General features: G+C 32.6%; 1 protein-coding gene across 1 annotated transcript in view; it reads right to left on the bottom strand.

Moving 5' to 3' along the window:
- Positions 1-2,365: 2,365 nt before the first annotated feature.
- The window catches only part of LOC134697899 (cubilin-like), a 40,996-nt gene continuing 26,523 nt past the window's right edge, over positions 2,366-16,838 (bottom strand). The window contains exons 9-15 of the mRNA XM_063560185.1: positions 15,080-15,221; positions 14,289-14,389; positions 12,157-12,318; positions 10,793-10,895; positions 8,763-8,887; positions 6,759-6,914; positions 2,366-3,740 (exon numbers count right to left, since the gene is read on the bottom strand). Coding sequence (XP_063416255.1) covers positions 3,193-3,740; positions 6,759-6,914; positions 8,763-8,887; positions 10,793-10,895; positions 12,157-12,318; positions 14,289-14,389; positions 15,080-15,221 — 1,337 coding nt within the window. The 3' untranslated portion in view covers positions 2,366-3,192. The remainder of the gene's footprint in view (positions 3,741-6,758; positions 6,915-8,762; positions 8,888-10,792; positions 10,896-12,156; positions 12,319-14,288; positions 14,390-15,079; positions 15,222-16,838) is intronic.

The following is a 16,838-nucleotide window of genomic DNA, read 5'->3' as shown; positions in this document are numbered from 1 at the left end:
AGAAACTCACACATGCAGAAGAATTGATACATGTACATCACGTATACAAACACACATTACTTACCAAATTATATTAAGTGTATTTACATTGTCGTTCCATTTAAATTACTAATACACAAACTATAGCGCACATTTTTCGAAATCATTGCATTGTTTTAAGAACTATAAAGCATTGTTTACATCGCCACCATAGCTATCAACGGTTATTTTATGGATCAATGGGTCACCTATTACAATTAGCAAAACAGGTAAAAATAGAGATCAATAAGCGATTATGGAATTGTTGATTGTAAATGGATTCCATGTTTAAAGAGACAAGAGATTTCATTTGTATGGCTATCGAGAATAATTAAATAAATTTTAAATAATTTTTTTGTTTTATTAAATTCTTTCTCATACATGTATGTTCAAGTGACATGTCAAAGTGGGGTCGACGGTTACATTAAGTTGTTTTTAAAATTAACCTCCTACCTGATTGTGTTATAATTAATTAACCCTACTCGTCGTGGATCATACAGCAATTGATATTCGTTATTTTTTTCTAATCTAGATAGAAGTTGTCGTTTAATCTTTTTGCCTTACTGCATATATTTTGAAAGAAACTAAATTGCTGTGCATTGATATTTATCATGCATTTTTTTTTAATCTCGTATCTCACAATTCTTTTTAAAATGTTATTATTATTCATAAATCACATTATACATGCAATAATTTTATTGTTATGCGTTTACTTTTCTACATTGGCTAGAGGTATAGGGTGAGGGTTGGGATCTCATAAACATGTTTAACCCCGCCGCATTTTTGCGCTTGTCCAAGATCAGGAGCCTCTGGCCTTTGTTAGTCTTGTATTATTTTTAATTTTAGTTTCTTGTGTATAATTCGGAGTTTAATATGACGTCCGATCCATTATCACTGTACTAGTATACATATTTTTTAAGGGGCCAGCTGAAGGACGCCTACGGGTACGGGAGTTTCTCGCTGAATTGAAGACCCCGGGGCGTTGGTGGCCTTCGGCTGTTGTCTGCTCTATGGTCGGGTTGTTGTCGCTTTGACACATTACCCATTTCCTTTTTTTAATGTTAAGTATTATGTTGTAATATTGATGGTGAGAAGTAATTAAACTATTTGTAATGTATTGCATTGTAACATGTTTGATCATATTTAACTTATAAGAAGAATAAGAAGAATAAGAATAAGAAGAAGAAGAAGAAGAAGAAGAAGAAGAAGAAGAAGAAGAAGAAGAAGAAGAAGAAGAAGAAGAAGAAGAAGAAGAAGAAGAAGAAGAAGAAGAAGAAGAAGAAGAAGAAGAAGAAGAAGAAGAAGAAGAAGAAGAAGAAGAAGAAGAAGAAGAAGAAGAAGAAGAAGAAGAAGAAGAAGAAGAAGAAGAAGAAGAAGAAGAAGAAGAAGAAGAAGCTAATTAAGCAAAACGACGTCATCACTGTATATTTAACCAAACGACATAACTGACTTAGTATGCCTTTCGGAAGAACCGCGCTTTTGTATTGTTAGCAACTGGTGCAACATAAATAATTCACACAGCAATAATATAAAAATATAGCAGGAATTTCCCTATTAGTCTATTGCCAGCAAACATTCTACATTTCATAATTTTCGCACGACACTATTTGGTCTAGAGTAACTTGCCTTTTGTCGCAATGTACCTGACGTTTACGTGCATAATTTCCCTCATATATATGTTAGTCAACTTCAAATCGTTATACTGACCACTATACTTCTTTTAGTTTTTTTTCAGACTCGTACTGAACATGCATGAGCAGCAATACCCGGTGTACGGAAATTTGCTGTTCAGTGTGCACCAAGGCTCCGTGTAGTAGACCGTACCTTACCCTATAATGGTTTACTTTTATAAATTGTAACTTGGATGGATAATTAGCTCATTGACACTAATGGACGAAGAAAGGTGAAGCTTCTATTGTAAAATGAGGGAATATTGGATAGGGATTACATGTATCAATTCAAAAATGTCAATTTTATGATAAAACAAGAATGTGTCAATAATACACGGATACCCCATCCGTACTATCATTTTCTATGTTCAATAGATCGTGAAAATGGGGGGAAATCACTAACTTGACATTAGAATTAGAAAGATCACATCATAGTGAACATGTATACTAAGTTTCAAGTTGATTGGAACTTCAATTTTTGCCATATTTATTTTGTAAGAATATTTGAATATTTTTTGTTTTTTTTTATTAAAAAAATACAAATTGAAGTAACATTACAATCATCAATATCACAACGCTATATCTACAATACAAATAAAAATATCACAATAAATAAATGTGTTAAATTCTGATTAAGTGATGAACTTGATTTTCATACCTACTCATTCATGTTCACATGTACAATTGTGACACCATTTGATATTATAACCACAATTAACAGATGAAAATCTCTCGACGACGTCTCGGATGATTTACTTTAACTTATGGCACACTAAATCCTTTAACTTATGGCAACTCAGATACATTGCACATTCATTTTTGGAAAAATTAACACAAAACATCTACCTTAATTTAGTGGATTGAAATAGTCCGGCGGTAGCATGTCTCATGTTCGAGTAAACCTGATCTCTGATGCACGTTAACCATGTCATCAAATCTGTCTACTATCATGAATATTATGCCATACATTTTGAATTAATTAATTATAGTTATTTTTCTACAAAAAATGTTCTAGATCAATAGATATAATTATTTCTTCATGGATTGAAATATATTTATTCCGATGATACAAAAAAAGGTACCAATACAACATTATTTTATTTTGTATATGCTTTGAAAAATCCAAAGTTGAACGACACCTTGGTTCACACAGTACGATATAGCTCATATATAGCTCGATATCAAAATTTCAGAGAATTGTTATCTATAAGTCTCTTGGAAAATCGCTGAAAACTACACTGCAACATTAAGGGAATGACGAACGGAATTATTTAAGACCTGAAGATACGACCAACGCAATAACGAAACAAGCATAATAAACTTTTTCCTTTAAAGCATAGGTACCGTTTAACTTTTCTTTTAAATTTCGTATGCTATATTTTAAAGCTTTTATAAATGGTATATTGCATCATTAAGGTCTTTTTAACAGAAGTAGAACAGACCGTCGTTAGACCTAAGAATGCACAGCGCTAACATATCATCTGTATCTTAATCCGATAATTGATTAATATTTATCGGTATAAGTAAAAGGGGAGGGCACATTATTAGGATCAATTGCAGGTTGATAAGGGGGTCGATTGTACATTTCATTCTGATTTTGGTTAAATGTTTGATCAGTGTGTATTGGGGGATATGCTGGGTCCCCACCTTGTTGAACGACCCCATAATAATTTGGAGGGGGATAGGATTGTTGTAATTGAGGCTGTAAGACAGATTGGTTTATAACAACATTTAAAGAGATATTTAAATTGATTGTTTCTTTTTGTTGGTTTCTCTTCTGTTGTCGCTTCTGGGTGTCAATTTCATAGGCGGGTCTAGTTTTTGGCGGACGTTTCGTTATGACAACGTGGTTTGGTATTGTTTTCCGTACAGGTGGTTGTTGGAAGCTAGTAGCTTGTGCAGGAATCATCGACGATTTAGCTTTTTTAGTACGACTTTGTTTTTTACAACAATAACAAATGAAAAAGATAAATGCAAAAATTCCGAATACAACACCAATAACAATTCTCCATGAATCGTTACTATCGGCTGTACTCGCATCCGCCGGACCATCTGAAAGAAACCAAATATTTGATCAGTTATCACTTAATATTTTTAATTTTTTGTGAATCAATTACAAACGCTATGTCAAAAACGCTGCTAAACGTATTAAAAGCGACTATTTAACTTTATAATTTCCCTGAAATATATATTGATATGAAAGAAATGAATATAAAAAAAAAGATGTGGTATGATAGCCAATGAGACAACTATCCACAAATGACCAAAATGACACAAACATTAACAACTTTAGGTCACCGTACGGCCTTCAACAATGAGCAAATCCCACACCGCATAATCAGATTATTAAGAAAACAACATAAATAAAAATCTAAGTAACAAATTCTTGTTAATGTTTACATTTACAGTGACGGTACCAATTTTACTGCTTTTGAAGCGCATTTCGACAAAATAATATATCAAACTGACATCAAAGTCAACAAATGAACTATGAATCAGAGTCTTGTTGAGCGTAGAAAATCAAACGTTTTGATATTATAGAATACTGCAAATTATTAACTTTGTGGTAGAAAATTGTGGAGAAGATCTTTAAAATATTCAGAATGCACATTGGATTTACACGGCTGTATGAATACCCCCATATCATACATGTGTCATTTTAATTCTGAAGACTATTTGTCATGCATAAAGAATGGTACTAACAATTTTAGAAAAATATTAAATCAGTTGTTTATAAGTATTTAGTCTAATTTATAGAACGATATGTCATCCTAGTTCAGGTGTTCTGAAATCGTCATTTACACCTATTTTGATATATGTATGCGTATAATTGTGTATTTAACAGGATTGTATATGTACTTTTGGTTTAACAAAAACAAACTTATGATTGTAGGTATCCCCATGGGCACTAATTGTGCCCCTTTAATAGCAGACTTGTTTTTGTACTGTTACGAATCACAGTTTATGACTAAACTCAGTAAAGACCCGTCGAAATTGCATTTAATTGATAAATTCAACAACACTTACCGTTATCTTGATGATATTTATTCGTTAAATAATCAAGAAATTTCTCAATATACTGCTGAAATTTACCTCAAGGAACTTACTTTAAATAAATCAAATGTATTCGGTAATAACTGTCCTTTTCTGGATTTAGATATTTCGGTTTTATACGGGAAACTACACACTAAAATTTACGACATAAGAGACGATTTTTCGTTCCCTATTGTTAATTTTCCATTTTTAGATGGTGATATTCCTTTGGCACCATCTCACGGTGTTTATATTTCACAACTTGTTCGCTATGCCCGTGTCTGTTGTGACGTTTTTGATTTTAACGAACGCAACCTATGTATTACTGGTAAATTATTAAACCAGGAATATCGTTACCATTAATTACTTAAAACCTTTACTAATTTTTTTTTTACGGAAATGTTGTTAACCGTGTCCAGAAATTTAGAAATGATCCATGTAAACTTGTTGCTCCTTTAAATAAACTTATTCTTAAAGATTACCTATTCAACACTGTGATAAGATCATTGAATATTGTTTTTATTGGTATAAATATTGACTTTGTTATAAGTAGATTAAAAGCTAACTAAATATTACTAGTATGTTATATACATATACATTTTCATGGATCTAGAATCTGTCGACACCTGTAACTTGGCATTGCACAAGGTCGTGCTTTTCTGTGGCTGTTATGACGTCTTTACACTAAATCCATTGTATGTTGGATATGTACGGATTGATTGCTTAGTCTTAGAGGCATGATTTTTTTATTAGTTGTTAATGGCTTTGAACTAGCTGTCAGATAACTGCGAGTACTCTCAGATCTGTTCATTGTGTCTTTTTGTGTCGGGATGTATAAGTACCCGGCAACGTCCACTTTCATTTTTTGTCAATCTGATGAGATAAGCATATTTCAACTGATTTTTAAGTTCGTTCTTATGTTGTACTGTTATACCACTGTCCCAGGTTAGGGGAGAGTTGGGATCCCGCTAACATGTTTAACCCCGCCAATTTATTTATGTATGTGCCTGTCCCAAGTCAGGAGCCTGTAATTCAGTGGTTGTCGTTTGTCTATGTGTTACATATTTGTTTTTCGTTAATTTTTTTACATAAATAAGGCCGTTAGTTTTCTCGCTTGAATTGTTTTCTATGTCTTATCGGGGCCTTTTATAGCTGACTATATGCGGTATGGGCTTTGCTCGTTGTTGAAGGCCGTACAGTGACCTATAATTGTTAATGTTTGTGTCATTTTGGTCTTTTGTGGATAGTTGTCTCATTGGCAATCATACCACATCTTCTTTTTATATTATGAGCAAGGCTTATCTTACCAATGTTGTAATTTTAATCAAAATAGAACATATGAAGCCCAAAAAAGTCAATTTGACAACTATCACTGTATCACCTTCTGCATGACTCTTAGGTGGAGCTATACTTTAATCCTTGAATATATTTTACATTGACAATAATATCGATTTTGTCATCAGCAAATATAAACATATTTTTTTCAAACAGAATGTATAAAAACACACCCTCGTTCATTTTTATTCATAGAGGGGTTACCTTCAACTCCTCACTATCCTGCTGCCTGTCGGTACATTTATTTTTGCCATTGCACAAGTCATGTCTGTTTTGACTGGGCATGACGTTAAAATACAAAATCCCTGGGATGCATTTTACTTGATGCATGATTTTTTATTATAAATTGTTTTTGGAATTTAATTAGGTGTCAGTAACAGATTGGGTTTCCCCGTTAAAATGGTTTTACACTAGCCATTTTTTACGCTCTTTATGGTTAGCTATTCCGTTTGAGCCAATGTTCAGTGTTGGAGACCGTACTTTGACTTATTAAGGTTTACTTTTATAGATTGAAACTTGGATGGAGAGTTGTCTCATTGGCACTCATACCATATGTTCTTTGTGTTTTAGTTTATAATTTTTAGCCGCGAAACACACATTTTGATGTTTACCCCATGTCGCCCTGTCAAACTCATTTATTTTGATTATACATTTTCCCGTATTTCGTATTTTCACCTTCCTATTCTAAATATATGTTATTACCTGATGTAGAATATTCTAACTCCCATCCTTCGTAATTTATAGTACTGTCTGTACGGAAATGAATTAATACATATCTCCCTTGTGTACTGCTGAAGGTAATGTCTGTCTGTATTCCACAAAGAAACTGTATTCTATTATTATCATCCACACATGCACCTAGGTAAAAATAAACAGGTAAATCAGTAGAATGAATAAAGTGAAAACATATAATTACATTACATGTATATTTCATTATAATACGTTATTATAATTGGCTAACTGGAATCTTGAGTCATTCTTAAATCAACCTTCATTTCAAAATGAATTGCAACATTCATACTGACATGAGCTTTTACAAAAAAGTGCAACGGTAAATAAAAGAAAAACTGTTTAAAGAAAGCGTGTTTTCATGATTCTAGCAAAACAAAATGTAAATAAAAGTATTGAATGTTTTTTTTTAAGTAATTGTTTAGGGCTTCATACAAAAAGTACTTTGGTCAACGCCTTTACGGCCCAATAAATTAACAAACAAAGAAGCACTCAGTTCATTAATAGTGTGAAGATTCAAACAAATCAAAAAAAATTTTGCTTGCAATATTTTCAATTTTTTTTTAGACGATTCTTTTATGGAACTCCCATTACGATTGTTATATTTGCCAAGTAAGTTTTCTCAACAACAAATATTTTCAATTTCGTGTTCTGATACTTTAAATGTTAGTGTAAGGCATTGTCGATTATTGCTACCGTTTGAGATCTGACAGCGATAAGACACGAAAAGTGAAAAATCGGATTACTATCCTCAATTATCTGGAATGTCCTATCACGCAGTTCGTAACAGATTTCTGCGGGTCAGGAATGGTTCTGGTAGTCCGGCGAAGTACCCTGACAGCTAGGTGCGTCCCGGGGAAAATCCTGTCATGGTCTATCGCATTGCAAACGGCTTTGTCTGGTCTCAGTCGTATTGTATTCTGTAATTGTCGGGACTCTTGACGTTGGTATCATTCATGAATTTCGTATTAATAACGAGACTGTGCCGGAACGGTTTTGACAAAACAGCAATGACAATTTTCTGGAAATAATTCCCGTTCCATAGGACACCGTTCAGAACACACAGAACATTTTTAGGATTTTGATCCGATACAACAGAATTTTTCACGACATAGTCACGATTGTGATCCGACTAGACAAATTCGGCTGAGTTACCCCGAATGTTACGGGACGCACCTAACTTTCGGATTGCTTTGCCAAACTATTCGGACCCTTCCCGACCTGTAGAAATCTGTTTCGAACTTAACAACTGCGTTCAGACAATGATATGACATCCCAGTTGAGTTGAGCATCGTAATCTGACTCTTTCACTTTTCATGTCGTATCCCTGTCTGATCTCAAACGAAAGCAATGTGTGAACCCCGCATTACAAATTTTGATTAAAGTTTGATTTACATTCACGATTCACATGATCTTGATCAGACTTTTGTCAAATTTTAATCGAAAATGGTCCTGTCAAGGACGTCAGTACAAATCGTAAATGTGTGACCCAAGCTTGATGTAAATATACTTAATAATTTTCTCAAAACTATTTATCAAATTCCTTCATTATACTATTTACAAAAAAAAAAATGAGGCACATAGGTAATACAACAATAACTTAGAATTAAGTATGATATGACAAATAAAACTGAGAATATAAATGGAAACGGGAAATATAAAAAAGAGACTACAATCCGGTAAAAGAGCAGAAAACAGCCCAAGGCTACAAATGGGTCTTCAACACTGCGAGAAAATCCAACATCCTATAGCAGGCTCCAGCTTAACAAATTGTGTACTCCTTCAGATAAAATGGACGTCAAACTAAACGTCGAAACATACAGATTAATCAAACTAAAAACAAACAAACATACATACACAGAAAACAAAAGCCTGCTAACATGTTTCAATCATGATTGAAGTGTTTAACGACCTTGACTGGCTTAACAGTGATATCACGGTCGGCCCATCAGTTGGTTTAAATCATTGAATGCCTACCTGCATATACTTTAACATAATCGTATGCGCAAGTAACAGCTGATTCTAAGCGAAATGAAGTAAACTTGATGTAAATTGTAGTTGATGATGGTCCTGTATCAATCAGCCAATATGATTCCAAATCACTGAAAATATACAAATAAATGATGACTTTGAATTGTTTTGTTCAATTTACTAGTTAAAGAAATGGAAATATTCCTGATCCTGATTATTCTGAAATATAGTATGATGATGATTATATACGTCTGATTACCGAAGAAACCATTCATATCAATATTTGCTTCACAAAATATTGTTGCAAACTCAGATCCAGATCTGCCCAACGAACTAACCCAATGACATTATTCGATTAAATTTAAGTACTCGTTTGACTCCAGTATTATTTAGCACTCTCTGTTTTATCCCAAACGGAAAACAAAAAAAGTTATTATAATATATTCTCTACATATCATTTTTAATGTTCACAGCTGGTTCTGTTGATAATTTTGAAATTTTCTATTGTTACATATATGATGCCTTCTGCATATTTCTTAAAGATCCACAAGTTGTACTAAGTTGTATGTCAGCAAGGTGCATACATATTTTTTTTTTTACTTGTGACCATCTTTCGATCGCGGTCTTTCCTTGAATGTTTACGTGTTTCTTATCAATCTTGATTGTATGAGCATAATATTTCAAACACGAAACACTGAAAACGTGATTAATTATAGTAAACTACTGGAAACAGTAGTTTTCATACATCTCGACTGTCAGTTATGACTTTAGATATCTATCAATAGATTTAAACCAACCATTGCTACATAATTAAAAAAGAAAACATTTTCCTGACTAAGTACAGGCATTGTCTTATGTATAATATGATTGATTAAAAGTGATTTTATAGCCAGCTAACCTCTTACTTGTATGGCAGTCGCATACAATTTAATTATATTGACACCGATTTGTGAACAAAATCAAACATTCATTGTAGGTAAAAAATAAAAAAAAAAATATGGGTGCATCAGTCAAAATTATGTTATAATCTTAATAACTATAAATAAAACAGATATGATAATAGCAAACAAAAAAGGCAATAAAAAATGAGAAGCAAGAATATACACAAATTTATCATAGCACACAGACACAACTACGAGATATAAGTAACAAGCCACGTCAAATGAATATTACCAAAATTAAACTAAACAGTAAAAGTCATAATTCACAAAGACACATAAAAGCGAACTATAATATGTTATAAAGATGGTAATTAAACAACGGCATTACCTAGAATCTACACTTCAAGACCTCCTGTTATTATTTGTGAAGTTGATACGAAATATTTATCTACATGTATCTTGTCAGTAATATGACAGTTGTTTTCCATTCATTAAAAGTTTTGAGCTTTTCATTTTGCCATTTTATTAACGCCTTTCCGTTTCTAGTTTCGTTTGGAGTTTTTTTTTATCATTTTACTTTTTCCAATGCTCTAGTCTCTTTAATTCACGAGGACGATATTTATTATGGTTTGAAACAAATCCTAAAGTATACTAAGAAAAACTTCAAAAATACGGGATATAGGTTTGTGGTTTGGGTATCTGTTTAAATATAAGTTTTTAAGTATATATTTAGAGAGAGGAGTTATGCCTCGTTTGTTACAAATAGGTTTAAAAAGATAGCCAGGAATAGTCTGTTTGCCTATTCCCGTCATTGACTCTATTATAGAAGTTCCCATTTTCAGTTGTCTCCCTTGGATTGAAAATATTACTCTATTGATAACGGTGACCTAGCGAAAAAAGACCAAATTTATTTGTGTGTAATGTGTGTAAACTTTGAGTCCTTTAAACCTTTTACTAGTTATTACATTTATTTTTTATTTAGAAATCAGTTTTCACTAAGAATTTGTAAAAACGGCGATATATATTACTTTTAACTTATCATGCTTTGCGATTGACAATAATTATTGACAAAATGACGTAATTTTGATTTTAAAAAGTGTGTAATAACAGAATCAAATCGGTAATTGGCAAAGAAACTATGAAGATATAACTTACTCCCTATAATCAATGGATCCATATCCTGCATGCGACTGTAAAGCCTTTTCTGTAGAGGTAGCATTCAAAAGTACAAATCCACTAGGTGCACAACTTGGAATAACTGATATATAATCATATATATTATAAAATTACGTGTATATTTCATAATGATATATTATTTTGATTGGCAATCTGGCGTTCATCAGAAATTAACCTTTAACTTAAAATTAAATGCTCCTTTATTTACATTCATAAGAGTGCAAATGGTTGACTGCAGTACATTTTGTATGAAGCACTTCATTCTTAAAATGTCCGAATGGTCAACGATTTCACGATCCTATCAAATTACTAATGTAAGCGTTCAATACTTATAATTGCATTTGTTTGCTAGAATCATGAAAATACGATGTAATATTTATTATGACAGGAGCTTTCATAATTAACTGCAATAAAGAAACAAATCGCAGAGATCGTGTTTTCATTTCCCAGGCAAACAGTGTGCAGTAGGTGAATGTTTCTTTGAGTTACGGAAAAGTGTTGTAAGCGCGTTTTTTACCACGCGCACATATTTTTCGAATCAAGCGCTCTTGCGCTTCCTACAAAATGTACTGCGGTCAAATCTTTTGAAAACTTCTGATAAAGTTTACAAGGAAGAAGCATTCAACTCTTAAATCAAAATGAATATGAAAGATTTTGGTTACAGATCAATGGGACAACACTAAAAACTTTACATCATGACAAACACACATTTTTGAAAGGACATAAAAGTTCTGAATAAGCAACGAAAACCCACAAACATATGGGTGATCTCAGGTGGTCCGGAAGGATCAACTAGCGTGTTCCTTTTTCTAATGAATGCAAACTGAATGGATGTCCATGTATCGTCAAAAGTCTCTCTGTGGTGAGCTGACCAAATTACGCCACGAATGCCCACACTTCTGTAATTTAATCTTTCTGTGTATTTAATCTTTCTGTGTACTTAGTATTTAATCTTTCTGTGTATTTAATCGTTTCGTTTAGTCACAGTTTTGTCTGTTTATCTTTCACCAATACCTGGAAATTCATCGGCAATAAACTTGTTTTTGTCCGAAATTAGTGATCATTGATTAATTGATTGATCGATTTAAGTTAAATTCATAAAAAAGAGTTAACTGAGCGTACGGATTTCAAAACTCCAAACAACAAAATCATCCCTTGATATCAAACATTTTGGTCAACGCTTTCATTACAAACATAATAAAATACAAGCATAAGCCATTTTTTTTTAATACAACAAATCATTGGTCGTTCTTCATCTTGTGCATTCGTTCTCGACAATTTTAACATATTGTTTCAGATACGAAATTACAAATATTATTCAAGCCTTAGTACATTAGTCTCACCTGGTGAGATTTCGATACAGCCAATAGAAAAGCCAGTGTCTGTTGTTGATCCGTCAGTTCTGAAATTGATTGTAACGCTACTTCCTGTTGACAGATAAGTTGACAAATGCGAACTGTATGTTCCATAAAAGTACGCAAGAGAAACGTAGCTTGAGGTTGGTCCTGATAAATTGAAAAAAGAAAGATTTATAGTAATAGATTAACTGATTTTTTTTAGCTAGAATGAGAGCTAAAATGCAAAAAAATAAATGAATCAAAAAATCAAAAAATCACGCTAATTATCTAATGTTTGATATATAAGCGGATTACAAAAACTCATTAAATAAGCTTATTGATGTCATAAAAATAATTGAGGGGAAATATGTTCTATTACATGTGTATTATGACTTTCCAATAATTTTAAGACAATTTTCACATCGAGGATTAGTGGCAGAATCGAGAATCTAGGAGTCATGGAAATTGCCAAAAAATAAAGAAAACAGTAAAGAATGTTGTTAAATTCAGGCGGCATTTGTTAACCAATGTTTAAATCTTGTTATTTCATTTTAAAAAGACTACTTGAAAAAATTATAAAAAGAAATATCCCTTTGCCTCATTTGACATGGACATACCTCCTTAAGGATGTTCTCTACTTTGTTTCAAAATAACAAGCTTTTTAAACGACTGTTATAATTTGAAAGTTTATAAATAAAGGAACTTAAAAAGCAGAAAAAAATAAGGGTCTATGTGCTTGGTTTCGTTATATTAGCCTTCGAAAAATTGCAGGGAGCTGATTCTCTCTAGATTTTGTTATATATAACGGGTGCCGCATGTGGAGCAGGATCTCCTACCCTTCCAAAGCACTTGAGATCACCCCTAGTTTTTGGTGGGGTTCGTGTTGTTTATTCTTTAGTTTTTTTATGCTGTGTCATGTGTACTATTGTTTGTCTGTTTGTCTTTTTTCATTTTTAGCCATGGCGATGTCAGTTTGTTTTAGATTTATGAGTTTGACTGTCCCTTTGGTATCTTTCGTCCCTCTTTTTTAATACTGGCACCTTTTTCTTTAAAATAAACTACCAGGACACACCCGTGAATTCGCGGGCATTTAGTACGTGGTATGTTAACTGTTGTAGGATGAATTTTCGTAAAATATTTTATGGTTGGCTTATTTCAAGAAAGGTATCAAAGTTCTTCGTTTGCAGATGCCGTGTTGACAGGACAACTTTGTGTTAGTCCCCCCCCCTTTTTTTTTACAAAGTCCGTTATTGTTTGTTTTCTGTTTTCTTTATACTATGAACAAAAATATATTAAAAATAAAGTGTATTTGATATTTACTATCAATTTCTAGTCAACTATTCAAAGCAGTCACTGAAATGGTATATATAGAGACTCTTTATATTATATATATCAGCGACCAAGTCAGCGAACGCCGTGGATAGTTAACTTGGAACTGATAGTAAATAGCAACATATTTTATTAGTTGTATATGTATAATGATAATTTAAAAAAAAAATAGTTATTGTCCTGTCCCTAGTACTTTTGAAAATTATGTGCAATTTTAAAACAGTACTAAACGGAAGTCTTGTTTAGGACTTAAAAGTCCGTCCAATGACGGAAACAATATCCGGAAACAATATCCGTTTCGTTTTTCTTAAAAATAACCAAAACTTAATAATTAAAGAATTAAATTATAAGAACTTATGTTTGACCACATTAATCTCTTAAAGAAGCACATAAAGGTAAATGTTTATTACAAATGTGAATTGAAAAATGAAAATAGCTTGTACGCGAATTTTCGTAAAACAAGAGAAACTGCGAGCTACTACTCATTGATGATACCCCCGCAGCAAGTTGATAACAGTGTAAAAATATGCAAGTGTTCAGTAAACAGGAAGTTGTCAAGTGATGAATCTGAAAATGCATCACACGGTATAGCAGACTTATATAAACCTTGAAAGCAAATTTCAGAAATCCTTGTAGATAAATGTGATGAAATATATTCATGGGACGAACGGACTGACGGAGTGACGGACAGACAGAGGTAAAACAGTATACCCCCTTTTTCAAAGCGGGGGTATAACAAGGGGATATAAAGATCACTGTGGGATCAAAAAGGTATCGTATGCCCTTAATTTGACCTTTGAGATTCTTACCATCATATATTGTCAAACTATCTGATGCCTCGATGAAAATATGGTATGGACGTATTCGGATTCCAGTAGAAGATGTTAGAATCCACCAACAATCAAGATTGCTGAAAATAGGTATCAAATATTTACAGTTATTTATAATTTTATCTAATATTAAGGTACCAAACATCGTGACTAAAACTAATTTGGCTCGTTGAATTTTCATCGAATTTTGAGAAAATATTTATTTTGATCCCTTTTGACAAAAATACAAAATTTTTAAAACTTGAACCACACACTTCATCGGAAAAAAAAATCATTGGATAGTACGAGAAAAAAACAACATTGTAATGATAATTATCTTTAAGAGGGTGTCCATGTAAAAACCAGGCAGTGGATGGGACATGACAAATTTTGTTTTTAAAAAATGTTCATCTATTTCATATCACAAATTCATTCTCTCTCAAAGTTTAATTTTGTTTTTTTATTAACTGCAACAAATAAAGACAGAACAAATTCACAGAAAACACTGAACATCCTTTGGAAAGGGGAGATAACTCTTCATTTTGTACCAAATTTTGTTGCATTGTTAGTGAACTTTAAAATCATTTTCTGAGCCATCCACTGATGATTCAAAAATATCTTTGACATATATATCCTTTGTATGATATAAACATTGCTTTGGAACCAAACATTCAGTGGGAAAAAAATATGTTGCGCCACCCATATCATAGGATTTGCCTGATATTTACTTGGACAGCCTCTTAATTCATAACAACCAAGCTAACCCTCTTTAAAACGTCGCTAATACCTACTTTGAGTATTGGCCTGGATAACCTGGTGAAACGACAAACTGTTCTGTTACATTATCAACTGTAAGGCGTGTCGGGTTAGTCCGTGAACCACAAACACTAGACAAGCTAGCCACTGTAGGAATAGCGCTACTCGGGACCGCAGCTGTATGTCGAAAAAAAAGTAGTCGTACATAAGAAATTATGAACAAGCAAAGGTTACAAATGCCTCAGGCAAAGTGGAACTTAAATAAATTCTGCAACATAATCTTAGACCGTGTATGATCATGTAGCGTTTTTTACATAGTTTTAAAGTAACTGTACACTTAGTGCTCTCAAATACTTAGGATTCAGCTTTTCTGTAAATGTAAATATAACAGTTCTTGTCCATTCGTTTTTGATACGTTTTGTTATTTGATTTTGCCATGTGATTATGGACCTTCCGAATTGATTTTTCTCAAAGTTTAGTATTTTTGTGATTTTACTTTTCTCCAATAGCAATTTGCAAACACAATATGTGTAAAAGTAAATATAAAAAGTGCTTCCAAAAACAAAATATGTCATTATGAGTTTATTTACAACAACTGGATCGATGCCACAGCTGGTGGAGTTTTCATACCCCTAGGGTATCACCAGTCCTGCAGTCAGCACTTCTATATTAACAGGAATTATCATTGATATGGTTATGATTTTAAATCACTGTTTACAAAACTTTGCTAAGGCTGTTCTACCTCAGAAATTGATTACCGTAGCTGTATTTGGTAAAACGTATAGGAATTTTGAATTCTCAATGCGCTCAAAAGTTTTCATTTGACTTTTATAAAACTTTTTTTGATTAGAGCGTCAATGAAGACTCTTTTGTAGACAAAAACGCGCGTCTGGCCCAAGTACAAAATTTAAATCATGGATGGTATCTATGATGAGTTTATTTACTAGCACTGTGTTGATATCCCGGCTTGTAGACTGTTAATTCACAACAGTATCATCAGTACTTCGACTTTTCAAAATATTTATCATTGATGAATTAATTCAATATAAAAACAAAGGAAAACGAAAATAGATGCCTCCTTTTTACACTTATATCTCGCAATGAATTAGACATTAGCGGTCATCGCAGTACTAGAATCTAAGAAAAACGAGACGAATTTAATTTTGATAATTCACCCATCTTAGTAGCAATATAGTAATTTCCCTGTAAATGGTATATACACTTCCGAATTCATTCTGTATTCAAGAGCGCTTGCAGTGGCTACTCAGACTTTGTAAAATGTCGCCAGTTTATGGGTAGAAAGTTGATAAACAAGTGGTATGTCAAAGTCAAAAGATTATCAAATTCACAAATAATACACGATTGTCCTGAAGAACAGATTTTATGTACTGGGTTTGTTTATCATCTTCATAACATGTTGTAGTATTAATTTATTTGTCCCTGTCTATAATGATTTTTATTGTTTAGTCAATTTTAGTAATATCCTATTAATGTGACGTGGCTCGATACTTAATATACAGCCCGTCATTGTGGTAGTGTCCTATGATATCCATTTGTTTTGTGCGTTTTAGCTTCTAATTTTGTCGTATGCTTACGAACTTTTCTTTGAGAATTTTCCTCGAAGTTCTGAGTTCGGCATTTTTGTTATTGTACTGTTTTTGGTGACATTACATTAATTTTATGGTCTTTTAAAGTATATAGCTTCTATCGTCCTGATGGTTTGGTATATTATTTCAAATACTTAGGTTCTAAAATATCTGTACAATAAATACACAAAAGAGTTTCGGAAAGAGC

The sequence above is a fragment of the Mytilus trossulus genome, chromosome 14 (assembly GCF_036588685.1).
Source record: "Mytilus trossulus isolate FHL-02 chromosome 14, PNRI_Mtr1.1.1.hap1, whole genome shotgun sequence".
Classification (NCBI taxonomy): Eukaryota; Metazoa; Mollusca; class Bivalvia; order Mytilida; family Mytilidae; genus Mytilus; species Mytilus trossulus.
The sequence above is the reverse complement of the archived record's forward strand: the minus strand, read 5'-3'. Positions and strand labels throughout refer to the sequence as shown.